Source organism: Chaetodon trifascialis, chromosome 10, assembly GCF_039877785.1.
Source record: "Chaetodon trifascialis isolate fChaTrf1 chromosome 10, fChaTrf1.hap1, whole genome shotgun sequence".
Taxonomy (NCBI): Eukaryota; Metazoa; Chordata; class Actinopteri; order Chaetodontiformes; family Chaetodontidae; genus Chaetodon; species Chaetodon trifascialis.
Genome location: NC_092065.1, coordinates 10039533 through 10054943, shown reverse-complemented (window position 1 = coordinate 10054943; position 15411 = coordinate 10039533). Strand labels below are relative to the sequence as shown.

The 15411-nt window shown below is 42.3% G+C and overlaps 1 protein-coding gene across 4 annotated transcripts in view; it reads left to right on the top strand.

Moving 5' to 3' along the window:
* The window catches only part of ano3 (anoctamin 3), a 34367-nt gene that overhangs the window by 9050 nt on the left and 9906 nt on the right, over window positions 1–15411 (top strand). For 2 of the 4 annotated variants that reach the window (XM_070971722.1, XM_070971720.1), the window contains exons 2-13: window positions 3533–3739; window positions 6269–6396; window positions 6520–6675; window positions 6762–6862; window positions 6982–7026; window positions 10048–10182; window positions 10776–10882; window positions 12072–12127; window positions 12230–12351; window positions 14053–14187; window positions 14289–14385; window positions 15051–15111. In XM_070971722.1, coding sequence (XP_070827823.1) covers window positions 3535–3739; window positions 6269–6396; window positions 6520–6675; window positions 6762–6862; window positions 6982–7026; window positions 10048–10182; window positions 10776–10882; window positions 12072–12127; window positions 12230–12351; window positions 14053–14187; window positions 14289–14385; window positions 15051–15111 — 1348 coding nt within the window. In that variant the 5' untranslated portion in view covers window positions 3533–3534. The remainder of the gene's footprint in view (window positions 1–3532; window positions 3740–6268; window positions 6397–6519; window positions 6676–6761; window positions 6863–6981; window positions 7027–10047; window positions 10183–10775; window positions 10883–12071; window positions 12128–12229; window positions 12352–14052; window positions 14188–14288; window positions 14386–15050; window positions 15112–15411) is intronic. The other 2 variants (XM_070971721.1, XM_070971719.1) reach the window with 2 other exon arrangements.

Genomic DNA, 15411 nt, shown 5'->3' with positions numbered 1-15411 from the left:
AGAGGCATGATGGGAAACAGCCCACTGACCTGAATTCTCTGTTGTGCGACATCCTTGCAGATAATGTCTCAATGCTTTCATTTCTGCTCGTGTCTCTCACGGCGATTGTGGACGAACCTGACTAAAAGCAAAAGTAATGTTTCTTCTTCCACGTATTGGGCGGTTTTATCTCATTGTTTTGCTTCCTCTGCTATCTGACAGCTTGTAATTGATCATAAAATCCTTGACGTTTTTCAAATTAAATGTTTGTTCTTCCAGCTGGCTCAGAGTAGATTGGTGACAGCAGCACAGAAACACACGGAGTGCTGTGCCAGGGATATGCTCGCTTGTAGATATACAGTACACACTATATTCACTATATATATGTGTATATATGTGTGTGTGTGTGTGTGTGTGTGTGTGTGTGTGTGTGTGTGTGTGTGTGTGTATATAAGTATATACAATATCATACCTACACACACAAAAAATCAAAACCAAATCCTTTTAATCTCACATCACTAGACTGTCATGGACAAGCTGCACAGGAGAGATCCAAATCCTGGATCACGCCCTTCCCTGAAGCTGGTCCAGCTCCCCCTCAGATGAGCCTGAGTGGGTGTTTGTGAAAGCACACACAGGTTTGTCGTCAAGGCCCCGTGTCACGCTGATGCAGAGGAAATTCGGAGGTGTTTTTTCCCATCGCACCTCACCGTGTCCACTCCCTGGGCCTTTATCTGTTTTCTTTTTTATCCGTCTCTCCTGCGTCCCTCCTCCTCCTCCTCCTCCTTCCTGTGCAGGACTGGAACCCATTGACAGCCCACAGACTCCCATATCAACTGACACACACACATGCACATGCAGTCCATGCACACACACACACACACACACACACACACACACACACACACACACACACACACACACACATACACACACACAGGATTAACTTTTTCCTGATAAACCAGTTTCAGCCAGCGCACAGCAAGATTAAACTCAGGATTTCACATTAGATGAACCCTTTATATATTTATATAGACTTACACAATGCACTGTCTTCAGAACAACTGCTCTGACCGTGGGACCGAGTTCACCGAGTCTGCCTGCACGTGAAAATGAAGCCAAAGCTCCGAACTGGGCAACGATTGTCAGATAATCATTATTATATCCTATATATCCGCAGAGGCTGAGAGATTTGAACAGTTAGTTTCTGTCCATATCCACGTGCTCTGAAATTTCCATGGAAGCAATTTCACACAACACCAACTCCGTCCAATTTGTGGGTCTATTTTAAACTTCGACAGTCCTTTGGGACCACCAGGCCTCGCCTCTACAGGCCCATTAACTTGCTCTGCTCTGATATATTGTCTCCAACATGTTGAGCCTTGCCAATGTGTGCTGGGATTATCTAGACCACCTGCTGTCCAGTAAATGTACCTTATTGGCAATACATAGCAGCAACCATTCTCTATGTATTGATCAGCATAATGGAGTGAAAGTAGGCAGGTTCTTCTAACAGGTCATATTAAAAATATGGCACTTTAGGCTTCTGGCCTCTTGAATGGAAGCTCACAGCTTGCACTGCTTTACCAGCCAGTCATAAAGCATGTTGTTGCTGACAGAAACAAACCCTCTTGCTCACTGGTCCATAAAATCTTTGGTTTCTGAAATGTCATTGCAAATGTATTTGGGGCAACGTCACTCTTTACAGACTAATAGGTCAGCAATCTGCAGCTCAGTATTGATTTTATGTATTGGATTTAATGGAATTGATGAAATATGAAAAACAACGAAGCAGAACTGAATGCCTGTATACCATAGAAATTATTAAAGCACTATAAGTCAAGCATTGTTGTTAGCCTAAAGACAAATGATCTTTCTGACATGGACAAATAGTTCTATTTAAAGTTTACTCATGGTTTCATGCTTTTGCACTTAAAAGAGTTTCATATCAAACATTTTTTACAAAAATCTATCCCCTGAGTAGAGTGAAATCCAGCTGCAAGCAGTTTCAATGCATATTTTCAACGCAGTTTCTACACATTTCACTTTCTCAATTATTCATTTCGTAGCTTTTAGCAGGAGCTTGCAGCTTTCATTCATTTCATATCTGTGGGGCTGCACAGGAAATAAACAGCGTGATTAGTGGTTCCCTTGGGTCCCCAAGCTCACATATTTAACTGGCTCCATTCTCACCCAACAGCACTGGGAAATCCCATTGAGATCAATGTCGGGAGAATGAGTTATTGCGCAGCTCGCAGCATGGACCCCCAGGTTACAGAGAGTGAATTATCAAGGCTGCTGAACATTTCAGGAAGGTCACTGAAATGATCCCTAACTAGAGGTGAAAAGAAGTCATGTTCCCATTTGAAAGAGACCGCCTCATTTCATGAATTAATATGTGAGGAGCTGCAGCGCTGGAGCTGCTGCCTGGTGTGAAGGTCGGGTACGATGTCCTGCTTTCATCGCTGGACATTCATTATCGTTATTAACCTCTGAGCCTCTCTTTACAATTTAGAATTACACTGTTGTTGAGCCACCCATTCAACAATCTGTCAGCCCCACAATCACCACATTGCTCTTTTATCGCTGAAATCACCTTGAAAATGACCTCTGCCGGCATTAATAAAACAATGACATGCTAATGAGAAAGCTACGTAACAGCACAAGTGAATGCTGTTCTTCCATGTTTCTATCTGAAACTGGTTTAAGCACTAACAAGCGCATTGAGGTAATTTCGTTTTGTGGTGCACCATCATGCTGCTGTGTGTGATTTGATGGAGGGGGAGTGCGCAGGGTTTTAATGCACTCTGCTATGAAGGGCAGACATTATCACAACCACTGTAGCCCATAAAATAATGGACCAGTTGATGAGTGAAGTGATTTCTCTCTCCCTCCATTTTTCCACTCACATAAATGTATTTTAGATAAAGTTTCCTGGATTTTATTTGTCTGTTTCTTTTTGTTAATTGACATTTATGCATTTTTTAAGTGACTGTTTAAATGATAAACAAGCAACAAAAATGCCAGAATAGAGCAATAAAAGATAAATACATAAATATGAGTGAATGGACTGTTGCATTGAAGTGCTGAAGTTGCACCTACATTAGCTTACATTAGACTCCGAGGGGCACTCCAGTGATTTAGTAGTGCACTTTCATAAAGTAGGAGTGCCTCTTTCACACTTTCTATCACTGGAGCTCGTCAATCAGCTGTTTGGCTACCAGCTGACGAGAAGCAGTCATACTCCTGCGGATGTAATGACCTGACGCTCCTCCCTCGGCTGGTACCTTCATGCTGCATTGGCAACTTCAACCTCCACCTTATGTAAAACATTTTTATCGTGTTGACTTCAGTGTTGACTGCAGTCGTGCATCCGTTCCCAGCGGAGGTTCATTATCTCTGAAGTGTCTCTGACTAGAACACATTTTATTCATCAGTGTAAGCACATCTACATGATACAAGCATGACATAAATGTATAAATATATATGGATATTTTACGTATTTTATTAAAGAGACTGACAAATAGACCTCCACTGTCCCTCTCCTCCGCAGGCATGCACACCAGCATCAGCGAGATCCTGAAGGAGAAGAGCCTGAAGCCGTCTCGCCGCAGCCTGCCCTGCCTGGCCCAGAGTCAGACTCATCCAATCAACCTCAACCACTTCCTGTCTGTGCCACTGAGCCCGGAGCCCAAACCAGAAGTCGAGGGTCTGAGTCAGAGCATCAGCACCTCCTGCAGCCTCCTCCCCCCACAGACAGGTCAGTCTGCTGACAGGACGGCACTTTCAAAGTCAAACTTACAGACATCTTGCTGAACCCTTTAGTGGATAAGATGCATCAGTCATGAAAGAGCATACTAATCGATTGCTGTCTCTGTGCAGCAATCAATTAGTATTTTTCTGCCAAATTATTCAATTGTAATGAAGCTTACATTTGTGGATCTGGCAGCATGTGTTGTGTTACTGGTGACAGCTTTTATTATCTGTATTGTGTGTAAAATTATTCTCTCCACACTCCACATCGACTGTATTGAATGTTATGCTCAAGAGGAAAGGAGTTGATACATCACACACACACACACACACACACACACACACACACACACACACACACACACACACTACACACATTTTCAAAATGTTGACATTTCAGGCGTGTGCATGCTATTGATTGAGTAGATTGTGTTATTGTTGCAAGGGATTTAGAAAACACCACCATGATGGTGCTGGTGGCAGTGAGGTGTGAGTGAGTCTGAGCGACATGCTGTTGCAAGGACAAACAATACATCTCCATATGAGCTGGTAAGATGGAAACGCCTGTTTTTTTTGGGGGGGGGGGGTCTTAATAACATCTTCAAGAATATTCAGAGGAGACTGACAGTGAGGGCTCTATTTTTGCCATAGTACAAAGTGAAGCAGCAACAACAAGTTGGCATTTGCCTGACCTTGAAAACACCATTTGCCTGACCCTTTGGTATTTCACTGGGTGCAGGAAGTGCAGTGTGCGAAACTGGGAGGAGGGGTGCAGTTTCAAGCAGATGAGAGAGGTGGAGGTGTTTTTGGATGTTGTGCTGAAAATAGACGTCTGAGGAAGAGGTCTGTTCTCTCTTGGCCTGAGGAGGATGTAGACAGAAGGAGAGAGTGAGAACAGGCCAGCCAGTGTGGGGTCACGAGACAAGGACACGACCCATCAGCAGCTTCCCACCTGTTAACACTGACAGACGTGTTGGAGAGGTCATAGCTGGATGCACCGCAGCAAGGGGACAAACCCGGAGTGACACACCATTTTACTGTTATTGTGCTCATTTTACTGATCAATTTTACTCCGAAAACTTGATGTTATTGTAAGTAATGACAGCTCCCACACACTGAAAGCTGATCGGTTACGTACTGAAGCACTTCACTGAAACGCTTCACATCACATGACTCCTTGATGTGTGAAAAAACAGCATGTTCCAGCAGCGTTAATTCAGACTGCGTTTGGATTCTTTACAGCACCCCATGTTGCCCAAAGGTCTGAGTCATTTTTCAGCACATTTGACATTTTTATCTCCAAATCCAAATGGACTGTGTTGGCTTTCAGTGTGTGTGTGTGTGTGTGTGTGTGTGTGTGGGGGGGGGGGGGGGGGGGGGGGGGGGGAAGAAACATTGAAGAAGAAACATTGCAGCAATCAATCAGTTTTAATGCCTTTCAGTCTGATGTTTTTGATTGTTTCTCGTTGGTCATTGATATATTAGTCCTCTTTGTTATTGAATGAAATGAATACCATTTTTCACTTTTCTGAAGAGATGTGGTGATTCTAAAGATGATCACACTGCTCAGTTGTGATCTTAAAATAGACAGAAGGCAGAAGGACAGTTTTGTCTCCAATCCCAGCCTGGATGAGGGAAGGCGCTGATTAAAATAAAACCAAGAAAAAGAAGAATAAACCTGTCACAGCTAGTGATTTTGCATTAAAACATTAAAAGTCACGGCCCAATAATGCTAACACACACTAAAACACCAAACACAACTTCAGCTCCGTAATGAAACTGTTTGCCACAGTGATTTATGAGCTTAGAGAAAACAAGATGAACAAATGCAACTTTTTTTTTGTCCTCAGTTAACACCGAGCTCATCTGGTGGTAATAAACACATTGGTCTGGAGACATGAGCCAAGCTGTCACACGTGTTGGAGAAGACATAACCTAACCGTAACCCTAACCTGTGCTGTGCTGTACTTGTCTTCCTGTCGCTATAGGATGTAAACTTTGTGTCCATGTCATGCAATTAGAGCTGCAAGTATGATGAAATTTAGACAATCAGTCATTAGTTAAGCCCCTCATAAAAGCACCACATACTATTGAAAATGGAAAGGCTTCCACATGCTGGGTCAGAAACGAGTTGTTCGTCAGACAGACTTTGTCAAAAAAGGGAATCTGATAAGGTTTCAAAACACAGAGCCTCTAAAGCAGTTAGAAAATCCTTGGTACAATCTGAATTGTCTCTCTTGCCTCACAGCGTGGGTTTGCTTAATTTTGTTTGAGCACATCAGTGGGATGCATACAGATTCAGGGATGAAGGAAACACGATTGGCCCTCTTTCAACATCAGTGCACGATCTGTTCGACGGCATCAAGGTGTTGCTCTCAAGCTTGCGCCCACATTTGAATAACTTGGATTTGTATTTAGCTCGAATGGAATTCAATATTGACAGGTGGATTTGTGGGAATATTGACTTGAGCAACAACAAAAGAGTTAACGCAGGTAAGAATCACTGTCTCACTGATCGTGCTGCGTCTGTGTGCAGCAGAGCATGGCAAGGATCACTACGTGGAGGAGTCAGAGACTACGTGTGAAACAAGGGCAGACGAGTCGTTCCTGCTGCAGAAGCCTGTCACCCGTGCTAAATTAGAGGCCCGCGCAGATTCACTTCAGGTACCCGCTAATCCACAGTTATTGCCACGAATGCAGTGATTTTGTCACTGAACCACTGAGAAGTTTCAAGCATTAGCAGTCCTGTGTTTAGTAAAACTCAGAGGTTAAACATTGTCGCTGCAGGGAAAGAGTCCAGCTGCTTCCTCTGGGCTGTTTTTCCGAGATGGGAAGAAGCGCATTGACTACATCCTGGTTTACAAGAAGTCCAGTCCACAGGTGGAAAAGAGGTGCACCTTTGAGAAGAATTTACGGGCCGAGGGTCTAATGCTGGAGAAGGAGGTAAACCGTTTGGATTTGGTTTAAGACCTCCGCTTGATTTCTCAACTTATTTCTAAAGCTGCTGTGTTTCTGTTTTAATTTGAAAGCCCTCCCTGACGAACAACGACATCATGTTCGTGAAGGTTCACGCTCCTTGGGATACGCTTTGCAAATACGCAGAGCAGATGAACATCCGAATGCCTTTCAGGTAACAATTAGAGGAAACAGATTGTACCTTTAACTGTTGAAAGTGTTGAGGTCAGCTGTATCAGTGGCTGGCAGCTTCATCCTATCTCTCTAACTTTTTTTTTTTTGTTCTTCTTCAAGGAAAAAATGTTACTTTACAGACTGGAAGAGCAAAACCTTGGGCAGGTAAGTAGATTTAAGGTATAGGATTATTTTCCTCCGTTGCTCTCCGGGGGCAGAAAGCTGGATGCCTCAGTGTATCTAATGAAATTCATGAGTGGCACAGCTGCAAGGCTTCAGTGGTAATGTGAGCTGCGGATGGTGTTTTACGATTGAGGTTATCATTCACCTCAGGAGAAAACAGAAACACAGGAAGTTTTAGTCCACCCAGCCACTGAGTGAGCATTAATTAGTCCAGGTTTGATCAACCCTTTACTCAGACTGGGAGTAAATATACAGTATTTACAAAGTCAGGGATGAATTCAAGTGGTTGCAAAGTGCAATCAGTGGTTGAGTGCAGCTGATTTTGCCAGAAGCGCTGTTATGTTTGTTTAAATGAATGTGCTTAATTAAACTTTCTAACCTTTTCAAAAACCACGGTCTCCTGCACGTCAGGGAAATTGTTATGAGTACGATACTATAACTCGCCCACACTGACTGTGCTTTTCTATAAGATACTTGACAGGTATTTCTATAAAATACTCGTGCAGTTCCATTTATTTCAGTCAAATAAATGCAGCCGCACAGGCTTATTTGCATACTATTTTTAGAGAGACACTCTTGCGCTTTGATGTGATATTCAAGTGTTGTCCAGGCTCTGCACTGGACTCTGAATTTCCACCTCTTCATCTCGCTGGAACACAGATAGGATCAACAAATCACTGAAAGAGGTTCACTGCAGCGTTTTTTGTTTTGAAAAGCTTTGGTGAACATACTGCATCTACATTTTAATTCTGTAAAGTCTGCAAACCCTCTTCTACTTTAAAGACCTGTTTTCTCATTTAAGATTACTGACTATACGTGATCGGCATGGCCCTGCGTGAGCTCAGTATTTTCTGTCAAAACTTTGAGCAGTTTTGGATATTTCATGTGAGAAATTTGCATATTTTTTGTTTTGCTTTTGCTCCTCTCACTAGTTTGAAGTGGGTGAAGCTCAGTTGTAAAAAGGAGATGTCACATATTTCCACGCAGCAATCAGGATTTAGCAACATGTCACCACTGTCAGTCAAATCTGATCACATCACACCTCTTCAGTCCTGATAAAGCAGATTAGCTGAGTTACATAGAGAAACATGTCGGATTTAAAACCAGTTCATACATTTCACAGCATTGTTTTTCACTCCAGTGATGAGAAGTAACTGGAACAGCAGCAATGATGGCAGAAGCTTATATGTAAGCTTTGAATGAGCCTTTCTAAATCTTTGAATAGGCAACAGTTAGTGAGGTGTGATATTACTGGTCTTGAAGGACTGCTGGTTTCTGTCCAGTAAACTGCAAACATGATGTGACTCAGTGCTTCCACCGTTTGACTCCATCTGGGACAGAGCTTATTGTCACTGTTAACCAAGATTGGTGCAGCAATAAATATGCCTGTTTTAGTGTTTCATGATATTTCACCATTTAACTACCCTGTATGTTTTAACGGTCATGCTCTGACGACACGCACACATACTGTTCACACACTGCGCAGACAAAAATCACACAGACAAGTATCACTCGCCCACCTGTCCAAGTGAGAACAAAGCGCTTTTAAATCTTGTGTGAGAGTGATCTTAGTCATTGTGAACAATGGCCACCATTATGTTTTCCTCAGAGTTCCTGCAGTCTTTCACTTAAAGCTGCTCTGAAAAGAAAGATCCATGGGCTTATGTGTTTACTAATGGTCTGTCATGAACTCGCCTCCCTGAAAAACTGAACAAATGGGCCGTGTGCAGGTGCTGACATCTTGCTGGCTTGATGACATTACTTTCTGTACAGTAACTGTCCCCTTCACAACAACATTTATAAAATGCTCTGTGGCAGCAGTGTGTTTACCTCTCGAAGTCTCATTTATATTCATTCGAGCCGTATCAGAGCAGAGCCTCAGATTCATACAGATTCAGGGATGAAGGAAACATGATTGGCCCTCTTCAGCATCAATGCACGATCTGTTCAACAGCATCAAGGTGTTGCTCTCAAGCTTGCGCCCACATTTGGATAGCTTGGATTCGTATTTAGCTCAAATCTAATTCAATACTGAGAGTTGGATTTAGGGAAATATTGATTTGAGCAACAACAAAAAAGAAAAAAAACTGTCTCACTGATCGTGCTGCGTCTGTGTGCAGCAGTGTGTTTACCTCTGCAAGTCTCATTTATATTCATTCAAGTCATATCAGAGCAGAGCCTGACAAATTAGACAGAGACCCGTCCAGCAAATCTGGAGAAGCATTAGATTAGATTAGATTAGATCAGCCTTTATTGTCTCCCTTTGGAGGAATTTGCATTGGTCACTGGAGACACAGATGATGTGGCGGCACATATTTACAATCAAACTACAGTTAACACACAGTTTTACACCCAGATCTTAAAATACCAGAACAAACTGTGCACAAGAATACTGCATGATGCCCTAAAACAAGATATTGCACAGATACCATATATTGAAATATTGCATTATTCCCTATACTAGGATATTGCACAGATACCATATATCAAAATATTGCATTATGCCTTACACCAAGATATTGCACATTCCCCTCAATAAGAGCCTTAATGCATTTAGCTCAAAGCATCTGTGTGTACAGCCTCACAGAGCTGCTAGCATGGCTATGGACTCAGTCTTGTTTCTATTTTTTTAAGTTATTTTTGCATTAAAAGGAGATAAAACTTAGGAAATCAATGCATGTCCTCAGACTTGACCTGGTCCTTAAATCTTGACTAATATGAAAAAGCAGAATTATCCTTCAAATTGGATTTAGCAAGCTGTTATTCTGGATCAGTGACTCCCAGGCTTCATGAGTCATGAGCAGCATGAAAATGAAAAAAAAAAAAAAAAAAAGTCAGCAGGGTGTACATGTGCGTGTGTGAGAAAGTGTTTTTAGCGGGTGTGAGGTGGTGCGAGCTCATTGTATGAGGGAGAAAAGGTTAGGAGCCACTGTTCCATGTCAAAGAAAACAATCTTCATGTTAATCTGTGCCGTTAATCCCGTTCCTCTGTGTGTCTGTGCAGCAGGTTTCATCTGAGATGTCGTCAGATAAAGAGCTGGCTTCCCAGAAATCCCATGAAGCTGGACAAAGAGGCCTTGCCTGACCTGGAGGAAACCGACTGCTACACCGCTCCCTTCAGCAGAGCACGCATGCATCAGTGAGGAGGACACATACACAGTCATGAATGCCAGCACTCAAACTCACACACTTGATCAGAGTGTTACACGCTGTAACGGCAGTGTCTGCATCAGTAGTGTTAGCTGATGTCTGTCCTGCTCTGCATCCCTCGTTTCCCTCTCATCCATTCATGTTCTGAGCTGTGACTGTGGAGCTTACAAACCAGCAGATGAAATGTGCATAATGAAGTCTTGTATACTTTCTGTTTTTGAGCCAGAACTCAGAACGATGAAGACGAGTTGATGATAAATAAGATATCGAAATATAGCAGCAGATGTCCAAGAAATGATCAGATTTCTCCCCATTCCTCTTTTTTTTTTTCCATTTTCAAAGCATCTCTTTGATCAAAGACATCAGCTAATCTCATTTGTCAGTGAATCGTTTCCACTTTTCCTGCGCTTGTCAGCATTGACAGCTTTTTTTGGGGGGGGGGGAAATAATGAACACGAACTTTACATCACGATTCGAGTTTTAATGAATGAATTATTATTCTCATGCTCAGCTCTCATTAAAGGGGTGATACTGATATACTGCTACATGATCTGAAGGGGTGTCCTGTTATTTCTGTCCCAGCTTCACTATCAACAATAGAGAGACCTTCTTTTCCAATTCCACCAGAAGCAGAATAGTCCATCATGTTCTGCAGCGCACCAAGTATGAGGATGGAAAATCGAAGATGGGTAAGGCACTGCACATGCTTCTTTCTCTTCTTGCTCCTCTGCCACCAAACAATGTTTATAATAGTGACACATTAGTGGCAGGGGACTCCCATGTCCATTGGCATATAATGATGTCCATGTATCATCATATTTAAGACAACTACTCAAAAAAATAACTTGTTTTTCTGTTTGTTTCTGCGGCTGTTTTGTAGCTTTACTCAACAGCAACTTTAGTGTTACACTTTACAGAATGAGCCCTAAATAATTAATGCGCTTTGGTGTCGAAGGAGCAAAATACAAACAATAAATTCAATAAAACACAATAATTTAGCCTTTATTCCTCTCTGTGTTTATTGTGGCCTGCCATCAGGGGCACCAGTGAAAGATACTCGATTTTGCTCTTAATTTGACTTTAGAGGGCGATATCACGGTGGTGGGGAGAATTATGCCTGTGTTGTTTTGCTGTGGGTGATTAAAATGTGCGCTGAGCTGTCGGTATCCTCCAACTTGTGGCTGATCCCTCCTCTCCTTCTGGCTGTTGGTTTATTTTTATTTATTTATTTTTCGATATCAGCTGTTACCGAACTGTCTGTCCACTCCCACACTACTATCTTGTCCGACTGCTACCGACATGTTTTGCTGATTAAAGTTTGGCCTTGAAGGGCTGGAACGGATTTTGCATTAATATTTTAATGCTGTTGACCACTCTACTTTCCAACAAATAAGATCAGCTCCGCCACAAGAGTGGAAAATCCTTTCCAAATCCACCCCTCCCTGCTCCTGCTCTCACTATCTATGGTTTCAGTCAGGGGATGACAATACAAAGGAACGTGCTTCTGTCCTGTGAATAATAACATACACTCCAGTACCAGTACCTGCAGACAATTCACTTTGTTTATTGTGAGTGAGACCATATTTTACACCATGTAATTATGGTCCAGCAAAAATGATAAAGGTTATTTTGAAGTGCTGACAGCTATTTGAAATTCTAACCTGAGTGTTTTAAGCCTCTCATGTGCTTGTCTAATGCAGCCTGTCAGTTACATAATGTAGTAAATTGTTATGACTCTGGAAGTGTGGGTTTAAATGAATCTCTCACTGGACCCCTCTCTCAGTTATGACCGGCGCTGAATTTTTAATGTGGTGTCCTTTTGCTTTCCTGCCTGGTGTGTTGGCGTCCTTTGACATGACATCATTTATTCTGCTGTAGGTATCAACCGCTTATTGGGCAACAACACATATGAGGCTGCCTTTCCTCCTCATGAGGTGAGAGATTTTTTTATATTTGTGCTGAAAATCTGGAGAGGCTCACACATTGTCAAATGGTGAAATTCCTTCTGTGATGCAGACTTTGCTCTGTCTCATCAGGGTGGTTATAAGAGCAGACATCCAATTAAGACTCACGGTGCCCAGAATCACAGGCATCTTCTGTATGAGCGCTGGGCCCGCTGGGGAATCTGGTACAAGTACCAGCCTCTGGACCTCATCAGGTAGGCATGCGGCTCTGAAGCAGGAGGCACAGGATCATGAGCTGTTCTTGAGCCTTGTTCTGTCTTTGGTCGAATTCAGGCTGTGTTGTCTAAATAGAATAAATAGTGACCCAGTTGCTCATTTCCCTGTATAAAGTACATGATTATAAGGATATCTAGGTTTCTAAACAGTCTGCTGTCTGGACGGACTCCCTCACATCCCAGGACAGTCTGGTATTTCTGAACTGATGCAGTTACTTTATCAGTAAAGGACCCACTTTAGTTTATGGCTTAAACTAAATGGCTGGTTTATGACTGGATAGTGCAATGTCTTTTCTGTCTTATCACCAGTAGAGGAAGAGTAGAAGGAGTGACAAGGAAAAGTTTGACTCTTTGTGAGATGCACTTCTTCACTTTCTTGCCCAGAGTTAGATGAATAGCACTAGAGTTAGATCAATAGCACTCTCATGTGTTAATTACAGAGCTCGAGCTGGGATGCGGTAAGCTTAGCTTTGCATAAAGATTAGAAACAGGGGAAAATACACTCTACATAACTCCATCTGAAACCACAAATTTCCATTTATATTGCTGGTGCAGATTAAACAAACATGATATAACATGTTATTTATTGAGCTTTGGAGGTGCTGGTAGGCAGATTCTTTAAAGTGTGGACAGAGCCAGGCTAGCTGTTTCCTCCTGCTTCTAGTTCCTGTGCTAAGATTGGCTGATTGTCGCTTGAGATGACATAAATTTGTCAATCGTCAGTGAAAGCTGTTAAAAGGGAGCTATCCCTTCAGCATCCCCAGTTGTATTGTGGAAATTTTACAAATCAATAAGCAGATCTGTTTTATGGCAATGTTGGATTCAAAGTGGCTATTATGGATATTTTTCCAATAACACATTGTACAATAATAATCTATTATAATTATCATCTGAATCTTCAGCTCCCCTTGGCTTTGCTCACTTCACTCTCATCTCTCTGATAGCGCTGTTAGGCACCTGACTACAGTGAAAAATCCAAAAAAATCCACTGCACACTACCTGCTAGCACCAAAATGACAAACAGACACCGTTTGCAATTAGCTGGTGAACATAGTAGAGCATTTAGCAGCTAATCAGCCTGAAATTTCCCTCAGGAGTTGGTAGGGATCAAAAACAGAGCTAAAAGAGAGTGACTTACATTCATCAGGTGGACGGAAACATGACTCCAAATTAATGATAATATATAAATAAAATTATATCTACTGTACTGTGATTGAAGATTTTATCCATATCACCTACTCCTACAGTACATCTTGGTGACAGAAACCTAATGCTAGTGTGCATATAAACAACCTCGGGGAGGGTTTGTTGACACTCTTTGTCTCAGTCAGCCTTCCTCATTGTTAATGCAGCGCTGCATACATGCTGGAGAGTTGCCTGATACAGCTAATTTCCACTGAGCTGCTTTGCTGGAGCAGATGTGAAATAAGCGTCTTGCTCAAGGGCACCTTGACAGCTGTGGTTTGGGAAGCAGATGCAGTTACTGATTCATTTCCCACCACAGCATTACACTGTGTGACCTTTCAGCCCAGCAGCCTCCCTGTCCATTACACTACCAGGACGTCCTCACAGTACACTAACTACACCCACAGCTTCACTGCACGTGGCCATGTTTAATTTAACAGTCAACACACTTTATTGGTGAGTTTTTATCGCTCCGTCTCTGTGTCTCTCACCCAGGAGGTATTTTGGTGAGAAAATCGGGCTTTACTTTGCGTGGTTGGGCTGGTACACCGGCATGTTGATCCCTGCTGCCCTGGTTGGTGTTTTTGTCTTCCTCTATGGTCTCTTCACGATGGATTCAAGCCAAGTCAGGTCAGTCCACACAACCTGCATACCATTAATGTAGAATGTGTCATTTAAAACATGTATATTCTTGATTGTTGCTGTCATTTCCTGATTCATTGTCTCATCAGTAAAGAGATTTGTGAAGCCAATACGACCATCATGTGTCCGATGTGCGAGGACACCTGTGATCCATGGACACTGAGCGACAGCTGTGTCTACGCGAAGGTCAGTGCAGCTCTGATGTTTTTCCGTAGTCACAGCATTTCAGTGTGTCAGAGTCCCTCGATATCCTCTGGCAACAAAATTTTAAGGTCCAAAAACTCTCATGACCTCACAAACTGGAGTATTTACTGAAGGAATTGTGATGTTTTTGAAACCTATTTTATTTCATTCTTATTGAAGATTTGAAACAAAAATCAATATTTTAAAGATTTGGTTTGACATTTTTGGAAATATACTTAATGACTTTCTTGCCAAGACTTAATTAAGAAGATCAACCCCACTCTCGCATCTGTCCATTGAATCTACATTTGAAAATTAAAGCTACAACCAGCAGCCGCTTAGCTTAATTTAACACAAAGACTGGAAAGAAGGAGAACTGGTTAGCCTTCTTTCCAGTCTTTATGCTAAGCTAACCTGTCTTGCTCCAGGCTGCAGCTTCATATTCACAGTACAGACGTTGCAGTGGTATTCTTTAAGAAATCTCTCACATGAGGCCGCAAACTCAAGGATGAGAAACTCCGAAGTACGTTGTTGTCATGAGAAAGTCCTGACATGTATTTGACAAAAGAAAAGCTGTTGAAATTCAAACTCTATTGAAGTCAGAATTGTAAAGTCACTATTTCAGGAAGCACGTCTCAGAGCAGCTCTCCATGTGTTTGTTTTTCTAGGTGACCCATCTGTTTGATAATGGCGGCACTGTGTTCTTTGCTATCTTCATGGCTATTTGGGGTAGGCTGCTTCTGTTTGTCCCTGAATTTGTGAACACTTGTTGTATTATATGTTCCTCGCTTGATACGAGCCCTTCTGGAATTCAAATCTATTTATACAATAGTGTGTCAGTGCTCACGCTTCCACTCTGCACTCGGCTCCTCCAAACACATGAAGCTTTTCAGCTGAGAATTCCACACGGCAAACACTCTGCCGTCCAAATACTGGAGATCTTCACTCTGAACACATTTGTCAGCGAAGAAGTCACGCTCAGGTTTCTCTGACTGAGTGTGTGCGCTTCCACTGCTGTCCTGATGTAAT